The 23,802-nt window shown below is 35.9% G+C and overlaps 1 protein-coding gene across 1 annotated transcript; it reads right to left on the bottom strand.

The window, feature by feature from the left end:
• Positions 1–5,286: 5,286 nt before the first annotated feature.
• Positions 5,287–23,795, bottom strand: mccc1 (methylcrotonyl-CoA carboxylase subunit). The gene is made up of 19 exons (XM_048169627.1): positions 23,531–23,795; positions 22,615–22,658; positions 22,387–22,520; positions 20,865–20,960; positions 19,599–19,720; positions 18,446–18,593; positions 18,242–18,363; positions 18,047–18,158; positions 17,839–17,920; positions 16,451–16,578; positions 13,677–13,860; positions 12,708–12,817; positions 11,938–12,154; positions 11,687–11,773; positions 7,815–7,864; positions 7,519–7,656; positions 7,325–7,432; positions 6,001–6,072; positions 5,287–5,926 (listed from the first exon to the last, which is right to left on the bottom strand). The coding sequence occupies exons 1-19, from the start codon at positions 23,584–23,586 to the stop codon at positions 5,804–5,806; spliced, it is 2,133 nt and encodes a 710-aa protein (XP_048025584.1). The 5' UTR covers positions 23,587–23,795; the 3' UTR covers positions 5,287–5,803.
• Between the last annotated feature and the right edge of the window lie 7 nt (positions 23,796–23,802).

Genomic DNA, 23,802 nt, shown 5'->3' with positions numbered 1-23,802 from the left:
TTGTGAAATATTATTACAATTTAAAATAACTGTTTTCTATTTAAATATATTTGACAAAGTAATTTATTCCTGTGATGCAAAGCTGAATTTTCAGCATCATTACTCCAGTCTTCAGTGTCACATGATCCTTCAGAAATCATTCTAATATGCTGATTTGCTGCTCAATAAACATTTATGATTATTTTCAATGTTGAAAACAGTTGTGTACTTTTTTTTTTTCAGGATTCCTTGATGAATAGAAAGTTCAAAAGAACAGCATTCATCTGAAATACAAAGCTTCTGTAGCATTATACACTACTGTTCAAAAGTTTGGGGTCAGTAAGAATTTTTATTTTTATTTTTTTGAAAAGAAATTAAAGAAATGAATACTTTTATTCAGCAAGGATGCATTAAATCAATCAAAAGTGTCAGTAAAGACATTTATAATGTTACAAAAGATTAGATTTCAGATAAACACTGTTCTTTTGAACTTTCTATTCATCAAATAATCCTGAAAAAAAATATTGTACACAAATATTTTGTACAATTGTACACATTAAATGTTTCTTGAGCAGCAGATCAGCATATTAGAATGATTTCTGAAGGTTCATGTGACACTGAAGACTGGAGTAATGATGCTGAAAATTCAGCTTTACATCACAGGAATAAATTACTTTGTCAAATATATTTAAATAGTACACAGTTATTTTAAATTGTAATAATATTTCACAATATTACTGTTTTTACTGTATTTTTAATTAAATAAATGTAGCCTTGGTGAGCAGACGAAACTTCTTTTAAAAACATTAAAAATCTTAGTGGTTCCAAACTTTTGGACTGTACTGTAAAAGTTGTACCTTATTTTAACTTTCACTCCTTTGACTCTCTGTGGTCATAAAAAAAAATCCCAGGATGTCCTTCGTAACAGAGTAGGGGTGTAACCCCGGCACCCTGGCCAAATTTTTCCATCATTTGTCCAAATTTGTCCAGGCCTTTGTCCATCATGGCCTCCTAATCATCCCCATATGCTGATTGGCTTCATCACTCTCTCCTATCGACCAATAAGCTGGTGTATGGTGGGCGTTCTGCTGCAATATGGCTGCTGTCGCATCATCCAGGTGGATGCTGCACACTGGTGATTCCCTATTCCATATGTAAAGCGCTTTGTGTTCTTAGAAAAGCGCTATATAATGTCATTTATATATAAAGGAGAAGAAGCATGAGCTCTTGAAGTATGTCGAAATTAGAACAGAGCATCAGTTTATTGTTGAGTATTTGTCACGTCGTGTCGCGCTGCATCCATACTATGAATTCGGACATACTACTCTGGATACTGTTTTTCGCATACTGTATAGTAGAGAATTTCAGACAAAACATGTTTTTCCATGCAGGCATTGGAATGAAGAAAGAAAAAAAAAGATCTTGAGAAAAAAAGTTGAGCTTAGCATTTTTAAAACCCACCGCGTCCGAAATCGTGTACTGTCTGAATAGGTACTACATCAGAAATTTAAGTTACTTTGTGACCATTAAAAAAATACGCTCTATATAGTATGCATATGGGTAGTGTGAATGAAATTCGGATGTATTACATCCGCTGCTGTTACTTTCAAGTGACCTACCAGGATCAGTTGCTTCGCTTCACTGCCATTCATAAATCCACTCCTGTGGCCTCATGAGATAGTAAAGTGTCCATTGAATGTGCACTTCTGAATCTCTGCCAGAAGTAGTAGGTCATCCGGGGACTTTTTCTGCCTACTGTTTTTCAGACATTCTACTATTGGCGTTAGTATTAACAAGTATACTGTAAGTATTTGATTTCGAAAGCAGCACTAGTGTCGTGCATAAGATGCAGTACACGAGTGCAATGGTCAAACATGTCTGTGCAGTACATGTTTACATGAGAAAACCAAGAAAGCATTTTTTCCATTTTACTGCGCAACTTTTCCATTGTGTTTCTATCTCAACAGTGTCCATCCCCATTGGCTGTCTCACTGTCTGATAAACATCTCTTTTTTGTAAGTAAATGATGACAACTTTCAAACTATTCCTGTATGTGAATATATAACTAAAGCATAAGTATTGCAAAATGAAGCAATGAGGCTTTTTAATACAGACATATTGACATCTGGTTAATTACTGGAAGCTTGTCTGCGTGGTTCATTTTACTGCCATCTGGTGGTCATGAAGATGAAGAGCGTCCTGTGTTCCATTACAGCAGCAGGTTTTACATTCGTTCTTCAGTGAAACTAAACTATCTATATAATCTATATTTACAAGATGCATGGTTTTCATATATGAATTACAAAGGTAATGTATGAGAGTAGGAAAGTAGGAAAGCTCTCGTCTGTGAGAAGACTGCATGAGCCAAATGAGAATGTTCCGCCACTGATAACACAGGGGCAACGAACACTAAGCATGATTTCAAAAACAGCACATTTCAAGTTGACTCAAAAAAAATTGACTCAAAGTGTTAGTTGCATAGTTGTCTAAAGGGGCAGAAAGCTCAGATTAAATCAGAAAAAATCTTCATTTGTGTTCTGAAGAAGAACGAAAGTCTTGCGAGTTTGGAACGACTCGTGATGGTGAGTAATGAGAGAATTTTGATTTTTGGGTGAACTAACCCTTTAAGCTTTAAACACGTTAATGTTTTCATCTTTATGCTGGAAAACACTATTGTCAGAATAATTTCTGTTAAGCTTGTTTATTTTTTAGTTAAAGCTGTTAAGTTATTAAAGGGATAGTTCACCCAAAAATCAAAATTACCCCAAAATTACTCACCCTCAAGCCATCCTTGGTGTATATGAATCTTCATTCAGACGAACACAATCGGAGATATATTACAAAAATATTCTGGCTCTATTTAAAAAATATTTATAACTTTATGAACTATAATAACTGACTTCCCTTAAAGGGTTAGTTCACCCAAACATGAAAATTCTGTCATTTATTACTTACCCTCATGCCGTTCCACACCTGTAAGACCTTCGTTCATCTTCAGAACACAAATTAAGATATTTTAGTTGAAATCTGATGGCTCCGTGAGGCCTCCATAGGGAGCAATGGACACTTCCTCTCTCAAGATCCATTAATGTACTAAAAACATATTTAAATCAGTTCATATGAGTACAGTGGGTCAATATTAATATTATAAAGCGACAAGAATATTTTTGGAGCGCCAAAAAAAACGAAATAACGACTTTAGTGATGGCCAATTTCAAAACACTGCTTCAGGAAGCTTCGGAGCACAGATGAATCAGTGTGTCGAATCTGCGGTTCAGAGTGCTAAAGTAACGTGATTCAGCCGTTGGCAGTTTGACACGCGATCTGATCATGATTCAACACACTGATTCATAACGCTCTGAAGCTTCCTGAAGCAGTGTTTTGAAATCGGCCATCACTAAATAAGTCATTATTTTGTTTTTTTGCCGCTCCAAAAATATTCTCATTGCTTTATAATATTAATATTGAACCACTGTACTCACATGAACCGATTTAAATATGTTTTTAGTACCTTTATGGATCTTGAGAGAGGAAGTGTCCATTGCTCCCTATGGAGGCCTCACGGAGCCATCGGATTTCAACTAAAATATCTTAATTTGTGTTCCGAAGATGAACGAAGGTCTTACGGGTGTGGAACGGCATGAGGGTGAGTAATAAATGACAGAATTTTCATTTTTGGGGGAACTAACCCTTTAATAGCCTCGAGAGTGTCGTTCCGTATTGCTTAGGGCATCAGAGTCTTTGAATTAAAATGTCCACCTAACCACTAAGACTATTCAATAAATTGGAAGTAGACCAGTTCTGACTTATTTAATGGGCTTGAGATAATAGTTTTGTGGGCATCTTTAATAAGAAATGGATAAAACTGAAAAAAGTGCAAGAGTCATCTGAGTTTGTCCTCTATGGAAGTTTGTCCTCTTCCTACCACTAAATAAAAATAAATTAAAAAGGTAATTGCTACTTTTTATCTCACAATTTTTTATTTTATTTTTTTTAAAGATGTAACTGAGTTTATATCATGCAATTCTGACTTTATAACTTGCAATTGTGAGTTTTACTCCCATTAATAGAATCATGAAAATAATACACATGAATACATCCTGAATAATTATGATCTTAGGATCATTTCTCAAATGTTCGTACATGTGATTCAGAGAACAAATGTGCACACTAAAAATATGCATACGCCTCTCTCACAGATGTGAAATTTATACATCGCAAATGATCTTGAAAGCGATTTATTCTAACAGAGGAAACTGATCTAGACCTGCCTAAAACATCTTGATCAAAGTCCAGATATTACTTCCTTAAACATCTACGTCATGTGGGGAAAATTTTGCGTTTCTGTATAATTTCCATAAGATTTTACTTATATGTTTATGGTTAAATGATTTTGTTTTTCTCAGAAGTGCTTAAGTATGCCTACTTAGGGTGACAAGTGGAAAAACACTGAAGTGGTAAACATGTTCCTAATATGGTAAAAGGACAGAGGCTTCAGCCTTGGAGGTTTAGAGATATAAAAGTGAGGGGAAGCACTCTGCAGCTACTTGTGTTTCCTTTGACTGTCTGACCTTCCTTGCAAGAAATAAAACTTTCAAAAGACAATTGGACATGTTTGTCTCTTATGCAGTAAGAGTCAGTGTTGATTTTTGCCACAACAGTCACAATGTGAAATATTATTATAATTCCTGCCCAAAGGATCAGCAAAGAAAGAAGGCACGGCTTCAGTGAACTGTAGAGTTGTCGATCTGAATCAGAACCTATAAGCATGTTTGATTATTTGTTGAAGTATCTGCTATTAGCTGTTCAAATGCTGAGATTTGCATTGTGGTCCATGGCTAAAATTGTTTAGAGTTTGTTTTTTCAGTTATGGGATTTTTTTTTTCCCTAAAACTTAAAGAGTAACACATATTGGTCGTTCTTACAATCTTCACACAAAGTGATCAAGTACGGAGATGGATTTATGTTGATTTATATCACGATCTGCTTGATTATCCGCATTTTCAGAATCTGACTCTGCCTCAAACTGATATGGTAAAACATTATTAACCGTTTGTGTTTACAAAAACTTTAGTCTCCTTTGAATCTGATGCTTGCAATTATGGTAAGGGGGTGTTACATTTCCAACACGCTTGAGGCTTTGCAGAAATCAGTGAGTTTCAGACAGACTAGGAATTCAGGAGCTGCAATAACGTACAGTATGTGAAAAATGTTTTTTGAACATTAAAGCACATTAACCCATTTTAATACACCAAATAAACTTTTAAAATAGTATCATATGCCCCCTTTAAGTTAATTAGGAGTGAAGAAGAGAAAACAAAACCTTTAATGATGAAGGTTAAAAAGGTTCTGAGATACAGATTCTAGACATTTCCTTCAGTAATCAAACCAACATCAAGGCACCTTATTCACCACAAATGACAAACATCAGTGTTAAATAATGCTTCACAAGTGTGCTATAATATTCGATAAGTAAGGGACTGGCAGCAACATGAGTGGATTGGTTTTGTTGAAATGCAAATACTTGTATGTTTATAGGGAGATGGTAAGCCAGTCCGCAGTCATCCAAAAGCTGTTCTTCATCCATTAAAAAATAGAACCAAGGAACCACAGAAACACTAAGTTATTAGGGACTGAATTCCACACTAAGAAAGCTACAGGTAACAAGATCTCTGTGTTTTTAGATAAGCAAGAAAGTTTCTATTTTGCTTTTTAAATCTCATAAAGATCCAAACTAATTTGTAGTGCTTCAAGATCTTTTAGTGAGCAGCAACTTGTCCAAGTTCAGAATTTCCAGCCATCTGTCTGTGACATTGCTCTAGGTTTACTCTGCCTCAGCTCCTTCCTCTTCCTCCATCTCTACCAAAGCTGCGTGACGGTTCGCCTGTGAGCCCTCTTTGAAGAACACCCTCTTGATGACACCTGCTTTAGGTGCACGGATGGTATGCTGCCAAGAAAGAGAAGGACCGTTGTAAATATGGACTACAAAGCGCACTGAAGGAGAAAGTGACGGGGCCTCACCTCCATTTTCATGGCAATCATCACCATTAAGGGATCTCCTTTCTGGACCGAGTCTCCAGCCTTGACTAGCACCTACAAACAAAGCAAAAGTAAGTTTCACATGCAGTAACGGGCACACAAACACTCTGACATCTGACTGAAACCAGACGGAGTTACAGTTTGGCTTCCAAACAGACTAAAGTGCCCCTATTATGCTTCACTCTAAAAAATAAAACATTGGTTCAACAAAAAAAAAATGTTAACGTTTTCCACTAGAATTTTTAAGTTAAGCCAATTGGGAGAATTACATTAATTCAAAGCAAAATTTTGAGTTGATCCAACATAATGTTTTAAGTAAGGTGAAGACATTTTTTTGCCACAATAAAAACACATTTCTAAGTAACATGAACTTAATAATTGTCAACATGAATGCAACTATTTAAGTTGATCCAACATAATGTTTTAAGTAAGGTGAAGATGCTTTTTGGACACAATAAAAACACATTTCTAAGTAACATGAACTTAATAATTGTCAACATGAATGCAACTATTTAAGTTGATCCAACATAATGTTTTAAGTAAGGTATAGACGCTTTTTGGACACAATAAAACACATTTCTAAGTAACATGATCTTACCAAGCACCGCTTGTCACCATGATGGTAAATCTCCAAAAACCCGCATTAACAGAAACTCTTCTAAATTAGCATAACAAAACACTAATTACTGCTAAATCTCCCTTAACATTAATCTTGTGCAAAAAACATTATATAACACTTAATTTTAGCATTTACTCTCCCTTTCAAGTGCCATGGGCAAAGCATGATGGGAAATATAAATCCCAGCCCAGTTTCACTTAACTTAAGTTCGTCTAAATTAAAAGAAGTGTAAATACAACTCAAAACAATGAAACACGTTTACACGTCATCAGATTGTATTTTACATTAACATAACTTAAAATTAAATACATTTTTGATTAACTGAAAATGTTAAACTATGACAAGTCATGATAGTATATCGAATCAATAGACATAATTTGTGTGTCATCCAAGCTCAATAAAATAACAATTACAAGTAAAAAGTCTAACAGCATTTCAGAACTTGAGTTTTTTTGTTTTTTTTTGTTTTCACAACAATATATATATTTAAGTAATGACTAAAGGTACCACGAATTAGTTTTTAGAGTGTATTTTAAAGGTTTCTAATTTTGTTTCGGAGGTCTTCATATTTTATCTGTAAATGTGACCCTTTTAACAAATTTTCAGTATTCTGTGATTCCTGACACTAATCTAGTCTGGCATACTATAGAGGATGTATAGTACACAAACCACAGCTGCCTTAAATACCTTTTCAATAGTACCCGTCATGGGTGCAACAGCACCACCCTGTGCACTGGAGCCACTAACACCAACCAGGAACTTGGGCACAGGCACATCCACCTGAGCACTTCCCTCCTAAAAAACAAAAACAAAATATAAAAGATGCTTAATAGTCTTGACATGAATGCTGAAGTGTAATTTAAAGGGTGAAAGAAACCCACCATAGAAAAGATGTGTACAGTGTTGTCCAGAATGACTAGTTTGGGTCGGGACAGAACTCCATTCACAGAGCACCACAAGTTGGTCACGTCACCCTCCAGCTGCAGCTCCCCTGATACATGGAACACCTGACCTCCAGTCTAACAACCAAAAATGACCCAGAGACCTTTGTGAAAAGTTATATTTAGTGCATGACAGTCATTGTTCTGACTGAGACTAAAATCTCTCAAACAACCCCACTAAACTTTTGATCTATGTTGGTGCATCCAACATTTCACAGTCTAAAAACATAATTTACCTCCATACTGTATGTCCCATCTGGATTGTATGTCACAGATAATGGCACTTCTGCAAAAGAAATAGTAAAATTAGTAAAATCTCATCCAGGTGAATCTGACAGAAACAAAGGAAATGTCCAGGTCATATTTCACCGCTAAAGAAATTATATTTTTCTTAAAGAAAAGCAAGACTTTAGTATCAGTAATTAGTATTTTTTGCATTGTGGATTTATTTTATGACAATTATGCATATTTTCTCTCCAGGTTTTAATTATTGTCATTCATAAAACTGCAACACGCACACAAAAGTTTTAAACTGTGAAGTATGTGTTACTATATATTACAGTAATATTTATTGTAGTGCCTTTATACTGAATCTAATATTTTATAAACATTACTATTTTTTCACGATATTAAGAATCATCAGTAACATATTACAGAAATCAAAATTGGATGTTTTTCTTTGCATTACAATAAAAAATAATGTTTAGGGGAAAAGTGTATAATTGTCAGAAAAATGCGACTGCAAAAAAAAAAAAAAGCATGCTCAATTGTTTTGGGATTTTTTTTCTTTACATCAAAATAATGAAAGAAAAAGCAGCAGTTCTGAAAATAATAAAAAAAAATAAAAACAGGGTTGGAAAAAGTAATCTTTTCCAACCTCCTGTCAGTCTCCTGGCTTAATACTTTGTAGAGCCACATTTTGCTTTAATTACAGCCATTAATCTTTTTGGATGTGTCTGTACTAGCTGTGCACACCTAGATTGTTAAATATTTGCCCATTCTTCCTTGCAGAATTTTCTGTTGGATTTAGGTCAGGGCTCTGACTTGGCCACTCAAACACATCCACCCCCACTGAAGAGAAACACCCCCACAACATAATGCGGCCACCGCCATGCTTCACAGTAGGTATGGTGTGTTTTGGGTGGTGTGCTGAGTTTGCTTTTCACCAAACATTGTGCTGAAAGAAAGAAGCATTTCCTGGAAAAGTGTCACACTCAGTCTCGCTTGCACTATATAAAACTCTAATGGCATCTGGCAAAAGGTGCTATGGTCTGATGTGACCAAAAATGACCTTTTTGGACTGAACTCCAAGCGCTATATTTGGTGAAAGGCAAACACAGCACACCACCCAAAACACACCATAACTACTGAAGCATGGTGTAGACAGCATGTTGTGGGTAGTGATGGCCGATTTCGAAACACTGCTTTATGAAGCTCCGAAGCTTCATGAATCTTTTGTTTCGAATCAGTGATGATTTATACATTTGTAGATATTTCAATTATACATTAGAATAATTAAAATTAATAATGGTAGTTATTAATCTACTATTGGCCTGTTTAGCTTGAGCCATGGAACAAAGAAACAAGCCTTTAAAATTGATAAAGGAACACATATTATACAGACACTCTATATTTAATCTTATTAGATGATTAGTTAATTCCATTTGATTGATTTTACTTTCAATAAAACTTTTGCAATGCATTTGTTAAAGGGTATTTTTAATGCATGTTTGGCCTGAGTTTTGTTGCATTTCCACTGTTCTGACCACTAGGGGTCACTGTGGAGACGGGTGTCAGATTGTTTCGAAGCCTCGAATCATTACGGCACATTTGCTTCAACTGTTTCAGTGTTTCACGAAGCCTCGATCTGCCCATCACTAGTTGTGGGGGTGTTTCTCTTCAGCGGAGCAATTGGGCAGGATTGGAGGGAAAAGTGCATCCAAATTCGTGAGGAAAACCTGCATTCCTTTGCTAAACAGCTGAAGATGGGCAGGTCATTCAGCTTCCAACAAGACAATGATCCTAAACATACCACCAAATGAACAACGCAATGGCTGAAGGATAGGAAGGTGAATGTCCTTGAGTGACCAAGTCAGAGCCCTGACTTAAATTCGATAGAAAATCTGTGGATGAACTTGAAGAGAGCAGTCCATTGCCGCTCACCACAGAATTTGACTGAACTTGAGCAATTCTGCAAGGAAGAATAGGCAAATATTCCCCAATCTAGGTGTGCAAAGCTAGAACAGACACATCCAAAAAGATTAAAGTCCCTGTAAAGTCAATTCTGAGAATTCTTTCTAAACACTTTATAAATGTTACAAATGTATTGCTGAAACACATTACAAAGTCTGTGAATTGTGTAATGCTTAATTGTGAAGTTAGAGCGTTAAACAGTTTTTCACCAAGTCTCTGCTCAGGATTTTTTGGGCGGAGCTAAAACGGGGGTCTGATGACGCACTTGGACCCCCGAGCATAGCCCCTCCCCTAACACTATATAACTGTCGATGACGCACCGAGCGTGGCGCCGCCTCTACAGCGGTTCACTCGCTCAATCTCGAGTGTCATTACAGTTATACAGCCCTTTGCACATTTAGCTAGTAATGCCTTCGTCACGCAAATGCATATTACATGGTTGTTTTAATATACAATATGCTCGGTCTCCTTATTTAAATTTCCTAAAACGATGATATGAAGGATTCTAAAGTGATCGTTCTACACCGGATAATTTTACAAACTTTCATCAGACAGCTGGGATTCACAGATAATCCGCTGTTTTTGGTGAATGTGACTGAACAGACCCCGCCTCGGCCTTCCTACCGTCCCACCGATAACCGATGATATATGGGGCCGGACAGAGTCTCTCCCGCCCCGGCCTTCATCCTCCCGTCTCGCGGCGCCGTCATTTGTCGACTCGACAACAGTCGGCAGTTCGTGCCCACCAATGAGTGTAAGTTGCTGAGTTTGCTTATGTTATAATTAGTAGGTAGTCCACAGTAACTCTACTAAAATTTGCAACCCTCTAAAAATGATTCTTTTTATATGCATCAGTATGTTTGACTCATTAGACAAGTAAGTTGAGACGACAGCTCTCGCGAGTGGGAGTGGTTTCAGCGCCGACAGCGGACACGCCCCCAGCGTTTGAGAGCAGAGAGCGCTGCCTATTTTTTCGAGATTTTGATAACTTATTTAATTTACTTGCAGATTTTTTTAATCATTTAAATTTGGCTGGGTGGTTAATAACACATTTTTCTGCGGTGTGACAAACTCAGAACACATACTTTAAAATGACTTTACAGGGACTTTAATGGTTGTAATTCAAGGAAAAGGTGGCTCTATGAAGAATTAAATCAGGAGACTGATTACATTTCCAACCCTTTCATTTGGTAAAGTTTGGCAGGTTTGATTTATATGCTGTATTGTATTGTTTGTTGATCACCTAATTTAACATATGCATAAGCAATGCTTCTGTCACTTGTTTCTTCTACTTTGCTTGTTTGTGGATCTGGAAATTCTGTACTCTTTCAGAAGATGCATAATAGCGCCCCCTACTGTGAAAGAGCGAAAATATGGATTGCCGGAAGACTTTGTCAATCATGATTAACTTGCAAGAGCTTGAGCTTGCACACCTTTCCAAAATGTGTAACATTAATCAGAATATATATAACCAAACCTCTGAATAAATCTTGGATATGTAAAAGCAATTTTATAAAGTTAAAAGAAAAAATCTCAAAATAATCTTGCAGTATAAACCCTGCATTATATAAAGATATGCATTAACTTGCGGTAATGACTGACAAGATGCACTAATTATTAAAATATGCAGATTTGAAAATGTACATAATAATTACATAATTAATTTAGCAATAATTATTTGGAGTGTGAAAATGTCCAGCACAGATTTTATCTTAATTACTGAATGTGTTCATCCTATAAAAATCTACAAGAGCAGCTCTATAATGCAGAATATTTAAGGATGCTGTTCCTGTAGGTTTGTAAGGTGTGACTCTTCTCCTGAAGTGATCATTCAGAATCAAACGTTCACTGGTTCAGACAAGCATCGCGGCTCTGCAGTTGTTATGTGTGTGTTTATTAGAGCGTGAACACTCACTGTTGTCCCCTAGCTGCAGTGTCAAATTCCTGCAGTGCAGGACATTGAGTCGTCTCCCGTTACTGGAGGCAAACGGTGAATACATGTCTGCAAGAGGAAGCTTAGGTTAACATCTCAAACAAGCTTCACACATACTGTACCAACAACATTAATGAACACCTTATCTCATACCAGCAGTTAAAATGTGGACACATTTGATTGAAATTGTTTGTCATGATCTTAAATACCGCAAATTAAATTTGCATTCTCACCACTGGACTGGTTCCTGTATTTCTCTGTATGCTGTTTTTCTTGGAGCAGCAGACCCAGAGCGGCCTGACAAAGCACCTCACCAGACGGCCTCTGAACTGCTGGGAACAGCTGATCGTAGTGCTGTGGGATGAAACTGGTGTGAACGTTTCCTGCCTCGAACTCTGGATGCCCCGAAAGACTCAGTAAGAAGTCGATGTTGGTGTTGAGACCCACAATCTGTAAAATGTACACTTGTTAAACTTTTATAGAAAAAAAAGTTACATGATTTTCACATGCCAAAAAATTTGGAACACATGAAAAACACTTTGCACATGGGGAACGTGATATATATGATATATATAGATATGGTGAAGGAAATCGAATTAAGTTGCGCAGTACTGTTGTTTTTAAATGCCTTGGTTTTGGTTAAATTGGTGAAAATTTTGAACAGGGTTAACCAAAACCGTTAAGCCGGGGACACACCTAACGATTAGCTGAAACATTCTAAGACTGAACTGAACACTCATACCGACTGTTTCCTTCGACTGGAGCCGATTTAAATACTCACACATGGAATTTGAACACCGACTGTAATCGCAGACTAAACGCAACTGGCTCTGACTGGACACGTTTGAGCGCGATCAGTCATAAGTATCAATTTACATTCATAATCGGCCTTTCAATCGTTAAGTGTGTGGGCGGCTTTAAATAACATATTCGTTACTTGAAATAAAATAGATACTTAAAGGTACTAAAATATCAGTGCTTGTGGATGAGAATGTGTGCTTACGTTGTATTGTCGTAGACAGTATCTGAGTCTTTTCAGAGCGGCTGAGCGATCTTCTCCCCAAACCACCAGTTTAGCGATCATGGGGTCATAATGGGCAGACACTTCATCACCTTAGACATTATGAACAGACATACAGAAGTTACCAACCAATACTAATTCATGAATAATCTTTATCTAAAAATAACTTTATTAAAGAATAAATATGAGCACTTATCATTTACTTAAGCATTTATTAAGAACTTAAGTATTAATCAAGTGCAACACATCATTGTCCAGGAGTGTAATTCTGGATTATGTACTACTGCTGTAGCAGGCTGAGAGTTGGGGGCGTGGCTACTGTAGCAGGCGGAGCCAGAGGGTGTTTAGCTGCTGTGGGACCATGACTGATGCCTCACGAGGGAAAAGACATTCAGCTTCAGGCTTGCACTTCAGTTACAGAAGAGTTCACGGCATTTAGACCTCCAAAGATTAAACAGGACATGAACACGTCAAAGCGAACGGGGCATTGGGATGCTACATGCTACAATGGATGCTTCAATACAACATCATATACACCCGTTCAGAAAGACAAATGTACCGGTTTGTATCATTTACTTTGATGTGCCTTAAACAGTTGTGGCACATCATGTCAAAAATGCATCCGATGCAGATATATTGAATGGGTTTATTATAGACGAGGCGCTTGTGTTCGCTCTCTAGACAGATTGCCAATGTGTGGATTCGTTTTACAATCTCTTTATCTATTTTTGAAGCATCAAAGTGTCAGTTACGTAGTTGTCTATGGAGGGACCGAAAGCTCTCTGTTTTCATTTTTATTTGTGTACAGAATAGATCGAAAGTCTAAAATAATTCATGACAGAATTTTCATTTTTGGGTGAACTAACCCTTTAAACTACAAAGGCAAAAAACATTTGAATACACTTAGACTGTGACTCTATGTAATATGAGATTAAATGAAATGTAAAGCACCTTCTCGAACCCCCGTCTCTATCCGTGTAGACTGATCACCCTGCGGAGTGGACAGGTGTAGCAGTGGCCCTGCTCCAGGTAGGAAGTTATTATTGGGGTCTTCAGCATATATTCTGGCTTCAAAAGAATGACCCCGCAACACAATCTGCTCCTGCGTGAGGGGCAACTTCTCCCCCGCTGCTACCTAATGGACAAAAACACAGCATGACAAAAATCCTCAATCTGAATTAAAGGGTTAGTTCAACCAAAAATGAAAATTCTGTCATTTATTACTCACCCTCATGCCGTTCCACATCCATAAGACCTTCGTTAATCTTCAGAGCGCAAATTAAGATATTTTTGTTGAAATCCAATGGCTCCGTGAGGCCTCCATAGCCAGCAATGACATTTCCTCTCTCAAGATCCATTAATGTACTAAAAACATATTTAAATCAGTTCATGTGAGTACAGTGGTTCAAAATTAATATTATAAAGTGACGAGAATATTTTTGGTGCGCCAAAAAAACAAAATAACGACTTGTATAGTGATGGCCGATTTCAAAACAATGCTTCAGGAAGCTTCGGAGCATAATGAATCAGCGTGTCGAATCAGCAGTTCGGAGCGCCAAAATCATTTGATTTCAGCAGTTTGGCGGTTTGACACGCAATCTGAATCATGATTTGACACACTGATTCATGATGTTCCGAAGCTTCCTGAGCAGGGCTTTGAAATCGACCATAACTAAAGTCGTTATTTTGGTTTTTTGGCGCACCAAAAATATTCTCGTCGCTTTATAATATTAATATTAAACCACTGTACTCACATGAACCGATTTAAATATGTTTTTAGTACCTTTATGGATCTCGAGAGAGGAAATGTCATTGCTCCCTATGAAGGCCTCACGGAGCCATCGGATTTCAACAAAAATATCTTAATTTGCGTTCCGAAGATTAACGAAGGTCTTACGGGTGTGGAACGGCATGAGAGTGAGTAATAAATGACAGAATTTTCATTTTTGGGTGAACTAACCCTTTAAGTGAAAAGTTCTTTGCAGTCACAAACATGTAAAGAAATTAGGTGTCATTGTGACCCCTTGTGGACAAATCTGCAAATGACTGTATTGTATTATGTCAATTTCTTACAGTTTTTCTCAGTCGCTTTGGTGCATTTCTCACATCACTATTTACATTTGCACAACAGTTAGTTCAACCTCCACAACATTTAGTCATTTGTGCACATCATAGTAGCAGTTTCTCATTCCTTCGAACAAATTGCAAATGCTTTTGGACATGCATCAATTGCTTTCATACAACTCTCTGCTGTTTTATAACATTATCATTTGCTTATGTCATGTCAGTCAAAATTAACTATACTTGTGAATGCTGAATAGTCATTCCATATAAAACTAATAGTCCTCATTTCATTGCTTGAGTCATTACATACAAAAATGTTGAACTAGTTGTCAAAATCTGTCAAGCAAATTTTACACATTTTTTAAAAATCTTTTTTTCCTCAAAATGTCTCCTAAATTGAACAATTTTTCTCAAGTGAATCTCAACTTTCACTGATGAGAAGGGGTGTGTGAAGCTTTAGTTGCAACCAATGATAAGCCACTTCTCTACAATCACTGTCAGAGCTGAATCCCATAAACCCCCACTTTACAAGCATATACGAACCAAGCAGGACATAGTGTGTACCATTTCTACAATACTGTGACACAGAAATGGAAGGTCAGCCTCATGGAAGAGGGGTAAGGGTGCGGGGAAGAAGGGGAAGGGGACAAAACAGGGGAAAAGGAAGAAGAGGCCAAGTACATAGGCAGATCCCTGATGAAATCAGGGCTACAATTGTGGATCATGTTGTCAATCACGGCCTCACAATGGCTGAGGCTGGTCGAAGGGTGCAGCCAAATGTTGGGAGAACCACTGTAAATTCAATTATTCAAACATTTCGTTGGGAGAACAGGTGTGTATAAATGGACAGTAATTCAGCACTAAACAATCTCCACTGCTCTACTGTCATCGTGTCATACATGAAGCTTGCAGTGGGACAAGAACTTGTCACTGTACATTTTACATTTAGACGTACAGCTTTACTGCATCACACATTTAGTGTATTGTAGTGTACAGTAGTGTTACAGTAAAGATTTGCCATATGTACTGCAATATTGTTTACAGTTGTGCACAGCTCTACCCAAAGGGAGTTTATGTTTGTTGCAAATAAGGGTGTATTTTTTCTTTTGCACAATGCTGTGAACAAATTAGAATTGCAAAGAGCATATGCAGTAAAAATGTGAAACATACATATTCAGTGTCTTGTACTCAGTTACCTCACTAAATACAGTAATGTGTAACTTTACTGTATTTTTCAAATGGCTGTGCAAATAGTATATAGTGCTGTCTTGAGCATTTTCAGGTAGTGTCACCAAGATCTGACTTTTTTGCATTGGAAAACATTGACAGAGTAAACTGTCATAATGAAAACATGACAAAGCCATTTGACTATCTTGTTCATAAACAATGGTGTCAGGACTTTTCATCTTGATGACACTGACACTTTCATTGACACGAATACTTGCTTTTGAGGAATGACCTATCCATTTTGAGCAAGTGACACGCTTTTGCAGGTTATCAACTAGGTTTTGCAGTTTGTACTAATTGTTTTGAGAACTGCATTAACTGTTGTGCAAATGTAAATAGTGATGTGAGAAATGCACCAAAGCGACTGAGAAAAACTGTAATTAGCTTCTGAGGGGCAGTACTAAATTAGTAAAGTCCACATGCTCATGACTTACACGCAGTTGCCACTCCACCAGGTCTGTTCCTGTGATCATCTCTGAGACAGGATGTTCCACCTGCAGACGCGTGTTCATCTCCATGAAGTAGAAATTGTGCTGCGCGTCCATGATGAATTCCACGGTTCCTGTTCAGTCAGAAATGAAAATTCTGCCATCATTGACTCATCCGCTGTTTGTTGTTGATCGGATTTATTTCCTTTAAAGAGGCCGTATTATACCTTTTTACAAAGTCTTGGTTTAACTAGAATAGGTTTTCATGCTTGAATGTTATTTTTCCCATATTTGACATTGTTGCAGCTCCTCTCCTCTCGGTCTGTCAGTAACACTGTTTAGTTTCTGTCTCTATGAAGCCACTCCTTTTGAAAAGCACAATGTGGTCTGATTGGTCGGCTAGACCAGCGAGTTGTGATTGATCAAGAGCTTCGAGTGTGTTTGGAAAATGTGCCGTGCCTTACCATAACCGCGAGTTTGAACTCATAACTAACTCAACCAGGCACGCCCCTTTATATTGTGTATGCCTTGGGTGGGAATTATTTAAATGAGGGATATTGTGACGTGTTTTGTTCCTGGAAGAAAACTCAAGAGCATTTCAGGGAGTTCAGAAACTGTGCACACTGATATAGTGAATAACTCCCTTTGGAGTGACTTTGTATCTTTGCAGAGCTTTTTCATGCTCAAACAGCAACATTACATACTAAAGAAAGTTCAACATGGAAAAAAAAACATAATAGGTCCTCTTTAAATAATTATATGTTAGGCAATATAGGCAATATAAAAACTGTATGTATTTGACAATATAAACTACCATTTGGGGTCAATAAGACTTTTTAAAAAAAAAATTAATATATGTTCACCAAGGCTGCATTTATTTGATCAAAAATACAGTAAAAACCATAATGTTGTGAAATATTATAGCTGTTTTCTATGTGAATATATTGTAAACTGTAATTTATTCCTGTGATCAAAGCTGAATTTTCAGCATCATTACTCCAGTCTGCAGTGTCACATGATCCTTCAGAAATCATTCTAATATGCTGATTTGATGCTCAAGAAACATTTCTGATTATTATCAATGTTGAAAACAGTTGAGATGCGTCATATTTTTGTGGAAACCATGATTTTTTTCAGGATATTTTGATGAATATAATGGTCAATATAAAACAGCATTTAAAATAGAATCTTTTGTAATATTATAAATGTCTTTATTGTCACTTTTGATCAATTTAATGCGTACTTGCTGAATAAAAATATGAATTTCTTAAAAAAAAAAAAAAAAAAAAAAAAAATTGACCCCAAACTTTTGAATGGTTGTGTATATATTGTCATCATACCAATTCTGTCATCATCTGAAACACATCACAGAGGTCACATGGCATTATCATCACCTGCTCCAACATAGTTGACTGCTTTAGCTGCCCGCACTGCGGCCTCTCCGAGTTTCCGCCTGACCTCAGGACTGATGCCTGGCTGTAGTCACACACACAAATCAAGCCAGGTCAGTTTCATTAACACAAGCACAAATCATAACCATATAGGAGCAAACTTCATCACAAAGCAAAAGATGCTGAATGAGTGAATCGTTGTCACTTTTACCCCTGGAGCTTCCTCTATGATCTTCTGGTGTCGTCTCTGTACACTACAGTCTCTCTCAAACAGATAGACCGCATCACCGTACTGGTCTCCAAATACCTGCACCTCCACGTGTCTAATGCAACAACACAAACACTCATGTATCACATCATCTACATAAACAATGTGTGCGTACTGAACCTGATAAACCAACCAGACCTGGGGTTTTCCACAAACTTCTCTATCAGCATCACGTCGTCATTGAAGGACTTGCGCGCTTCTCTCCGAGCGGATTCCAGCTGTTCGTGGAATTCTGCTTCTGAGAGCGCGATTCGCATTCCCTGTGCGAGTCGATGCAAATAAAGCAGAGTGATTTCTAATAAGCATAATATTACAGAATCATTCCACGAAAACACAACTGACCTTTCCGCCACCACCACGAACTGCTTTGATCATCACAGGGTAGCCAATTCTTGCTGCCTCACTCTGAAGTCTCTCATCTGATTGGTCCTCTCCATGGTAACCCTCAATGATAGGCACGCCGGCAGCTGACATAATGTATTTAGATGTGCTAAAACAAAAACAAACAAATACGTATTTTCGCAACATAAAGAAGAAAGGAAGACACTTTAATGTTGTTTAGAAAAGATTGGCTGAAAGTTAAAAAACAAAAAACAAAAAAAACAAACAGATACTAGGGAATTGCCCTTGTGAAATATAAGTACACTTATATTTATAGCATACTTTTAAAAACAGTACTCATAAAAATAATATACCTTAAAAGAACATACTAAAGTGTGAATAGAACGTTATGTTTTCAGACACTTAATTGCAATTAAATTAAAAAGTATTATAGTTTAAATTAATATTAAATTATTTGAAATGTACTTACACTAAAACATTTCTTTGGATTGCACTTTTTAAAAGTGTACTTAATATGTTTGGAAACAGTCGTGAAAGTGTACTCTCTTTAAAGTCCGCGTGAACTGGAAGCTGCAAACGATTTTCTCCAGTGTGACGTATTTCCAAGTGAAATGGAATATTGAATAGAGGGCAGAGTTTTACTTCAGCGCTCCTCCTCTCCATCTCTCGCTCATAGCAGACTAACGGTTACAGGGGAGTGGTTTAAGCGATTTCAACCCAACCCGTCAAACTGATGTCATCAGAGAAGGGGCACCGTTGCAGAGGGGAGGAGCATTTCCAGATTTTGATTAAATATTACGAAGCCAAACCATTTTTTGTGTGGATTGACTTGCACGGATGAATTGTTCACCACAAAACTAGCAATTTGAGCTAACAAAATAAATAAGGTCAATTTTGATTTCATGTGTACTTTAAGTATACTTAATTAGCCTTTATTTCATTAATATTATATTATCTGCAAATACAGTTTTTAAAAAATATATACTTAAGATTTGAAGTTCATTACAAGTACACATTCAATATAATTAAGTGCACTTATTTTTCACAAGTGTGGTTTCTTAAGCTTTTCTAGGGTATTATTCTACAGTTATTAAACAGACAAAAAACATGTTTTTGCAAATGTTCTTATGATTTATGATCAAGATAATTGTACCTTTTGATTCCCATGTCCCGAATGGCTGATGAAGGTGGGCCGATGAAGATGATGCCTTCTCGTTTGCACAGTTCAGCAAACTCTGTATTTTCTGACAGGAAACCATATCCAGGATGGACCGCCTTACCAAAACATCAATAAAAAAAAAGAGAGATTATCCCAAAAATAAATAAATAAATAAAATTATATATATACAGTACAGTCCAAAAGTTTGGAACCACTAAGATTTTTAATGTTTTTAAAAGAAGTTTCGTCTGCTCACCAAGGCTACATTTATTTAATTAAAAATACAGTAAAAACAGTAATATTGTGAAATATTATTACAATTTAAAATAACTGTTTTCTATTTGAATATATTTCACAAAGTAATTTATTCCTGTGATGCAAAGCTGAATTTTCAGCATCATTACTCCAGTCTTCAGTGTCACATGATCCTTCAGAAATCATTCTAATATGCTGATCTGCTGCTCAAGAAACATTTAATGTGTACAATTGTACAAAATATTTGTGTACAATATTTTTTTTCAGGATTATTTGATGAATAGAAAGTTCAAAAGAACAGTGTTTATCTGAAATATAATCTTTTGTAACATTATAAATGTCTTTACTGCCACTTTTGATTGATTTAATGCATCCTTGCTGAATAAAAGTATTCATTTCTTTAAAAAAAAAAAAAAAAAAAAATTCTTACTGACCCCAAACTTTTGAACGGTAGTGTATAATGCTACAGTAGCTTTGTATTTCAGATAAATGCTGTTCTTTTGAACTTTCTATTCATCAAGGAATCCTGAAAAAAAAAGTACACAACTGTTTTCAACATTGAAAATAATCATAAATGTTGAAATCAGCATATTAGAATGATTTCTGAAGGATCATGTGACACTGAAGACTGGAGTAACGATGCTGAAAATTCAGCTTTGCATCACAGGAATAAATTACTTTGTAAAATATATTTAATTAGTACACAGTTATTTTAAATTGTAATAATATTTCACAATATTACTGTTTTTTACTGTATTTTTAATTAAATAAATGTAGCCTTGGTGAGCAGACGAAACTTCTTTTAAAAACATTAAAAATCTTAGTGGTTCCAAACTTTTGGACTGTACTGTGTGTGTATATATATATATATATATATATATATATATATATATATATATATATATATATATATATATATATATATATATATATATATATATATAGTACAAAATCAGACCCTTGTTTATTAAAAAAAACAAAAAAAAAACATTTACGTTAGCACACCTGTGCAGAGGATTTCTTGGCCACATCCAGAATCTTGTCCATGCACAGGTAACTCTGCTGAGACGCTGCCGGTCCAATATGATACGCCTCATCCGCCTAGTGTTACAGACAGAATGTGACAACTGACAATGTAATATACAGTACCAGTCAAAAGTTTGGGAAATTTTAAGTTTTTAATGTTTTGAATGATTTCTGAAGGATCATGTGGAGTAATGATGGTGAAAATTCAGCTTTGATCATAGGAAAAATTACATTTTACAATATATTCAAAAATAAAATAAAAAAATCAAAGAAAAAAAAAGAAAAATCTTTTTAAAATACTGTTTAAATAACATATACAGCAGTGGCAAAAAATTATCTCCAGAGGGAATATTCTTTTTCAATGACCCTACAATTTGGATTAAACCATGAAAATATGAGGAAAATATTTGATATATTTTAAATATGAGGGAAGAACAAAACATTAAACTTGGTTAAGGTCTTTGTCTGACAAAAATTATTTGGCAAAAAAAGGTAAAAACTACAGCTACAGTTTTTATTTTACTATGCAATAAAAATGCCTAGAAAAACAAAACACTACAATTGACTACAACATAATCAGTTATTAACATTTTGTTGGTTCTCCCTTGTTTTTGCATGTGTTCATCATTTCTTTGTATGACAGTCTGGCCAAAAATGATGTTGGCATAATTTGTATGTTTCATGTTTCAAATAAAACAATCGACTCCAAGCACAAATACACAATATGACTAAAAAATCTTTGACAAATTTTTAATAATATTTGAATAAAGGGTGAAGATGTCAATTTTCCTAGACTGGACATCACTTTTGGCCACTACTGTCTGTGAATTTCTTAGAAATGTAACGTTTGTAGTCAAACTGGTTCAATATGGGTTTGAAAAAAAATATACAATTTTCAGTAAATGTTTCAACTAAAAAATATCATGTGGTGTAACCCTAATGTAAAAAGTAATACCATATTTTTCTAAGAAATAATAATAATTATGAAATTTAAATAATAAGCCAAACTTATTAATAAAATTCTTGAAAAGAAAACCTTATTCTTTTAACATTTTTTTTTTTTTTTTTTTTTTTTTTTCATTTTCAATTCATTTTGATATCAGAACAACTGTAGCCCCTTGTGAAAAAGAAGTGCACTTAATTGTATTGAATGTGTATACAAGTTTCAATGGAAATATAGTTCATCATAAATGCTTGTCAGTACATTCAGCAGTACACTTTAACCATATTTCAAAGACAATATGGCCTGGTTTCACAGACACGGCTTAGATAAAGCCAGGATTAGGCCTTAGCTTTTATAAATGTGCCTTAGAAAAACACATTACTGGTGTGCATCTTGAGACAAAACAATGTCACTGACATATTCGACAAGTATGCTGAAGTGTGCTTCTTTTTTACATTTTTGCATTTAAGACCCCCAGGAAAATACATTTTAATTCAGAAACTAAAAACATATATTTATCGCAGAACAGGTGTATTCAAGTCAATGTGTTTCCCTCACCATGGCCACATGCATGGAATGTCTGTCTGGATCGCTGTACACGGCGACAGAGCGAACTCCCATCTTCTTCGCTGTCCGCATCACCCGACACGCTATCTCTCCTCTGTTAGCAATGAGAACTTTCTCAATCCTGCCTGTACAGCGAGAAACAACACATTATAAGCACTGCTGTAAATAATAATAACATCCCCCTAAAAAAAGAGCATGAAAAGTCATGAGAGGTCTTACCCACAGAGGCATGTCTGATGGATCCTTTGGTCCAGATCAGTGCCCTACAGTCAAGAGAGCATGAGATCTGAGCACAGGGCAGCACTGGATTTGGATTTGTTTAGTAAATAGTCTGAATGGAGTCAGTGCGCTGCTGTCAAGGGCAAACACATCTGCAGAGGTGACCTCTCCGTGTAATGTAAAACCATGTATACAGTCACACCAAAAATTATTCAGACATTTTTGATATATTTTTACTAGTGGGTGCCGGACACTATAGTTCATTTATGTAAGCGAAGATAGCAAAATAAAGTAAACTGTGACATATTATACCCAAAAATTCTTCATAAAGTGGACTACCAGTAAAATTGACAAAAATTTGAAACCAAAAATTATTACACTTTGACCTGACCATGTTTTGCTTAAGTGTTATCTGACATAAGATTTTTGTTTTTTCTGACACAGTTTAACTCTTGAGATCTTGTCATATTTTATTACATTTTTTTTTAAAACTATAGTAAATAAACTGTATTAATGAATGAAATGTTCAAGATGTCTGAATAAATTTTGGTTTGACTGTATCACTGAAAGATGCTTAATAACAGCAAAACTTCGCACACATATATAAATAACTGTTCAGTGTTCACTATGCTGAGCTCATCTTCAGTCACCTTGCACAAAATACACATTTATGAACAAAGACACGTTTTCTGCCCCAAGTTACGACTTCACATCAGAATATAGAAAGATGTATTTTACCATGTAACTCAAATGTTCAAATGCATTAGTTTAAATAAAAGAGAAATGTGCTACTTAAAGTTTGAATGTCATTTCTGACAGATCGACTGATGCAGCTCTGAAACGATTTACACAGCCAACTTTGATGAACACCTATATTTGTTCTTTAAATTATATAATAAAGTAGCTTGTAACTTACAGCAGACGTTTGTTTAAAGCTCTGATGACATGAGTTTTCAGAAACATTGCAGCCATGATCACTGCGTTAGCATACAAGTGTAACTAACTACTCGACTCCTGCCCTAAAATAGCGCATTAATTTAATATATTTCATGGATTTTACAGCTCCATTCTCATAACATTTATAGATTATTGCCAAACAATTATACTCTGTTTAACTAATACGTGTGAAATGTCATTAAAACGATCATATAAGTGCTACTACGTGTAGCCGCTGCAATAGCGAACCCA

The sequence above is a fragment of the Megalobrama amblycephala genome, linkage group LG2 (genome assembly GCF_018812025.1).
Source record: "Megalobrama amblycephala isolate DHTTF-2021 linkage group LG2, ASM1881202v1, whole genome shotgun sequence".
In the NCBI taxonomy this organism is placed as follows: Eukaryota; Metazoa; Chordata; class Actinopteri; order Cypriniformes; family Xenocyprididae; genus Megalobrama; species Megalobrama amblycephala.
Note: the sequence above shows the minus strand (reverse complement) of the source record. Positions and strands in the feature narration are given on the sequence as shown.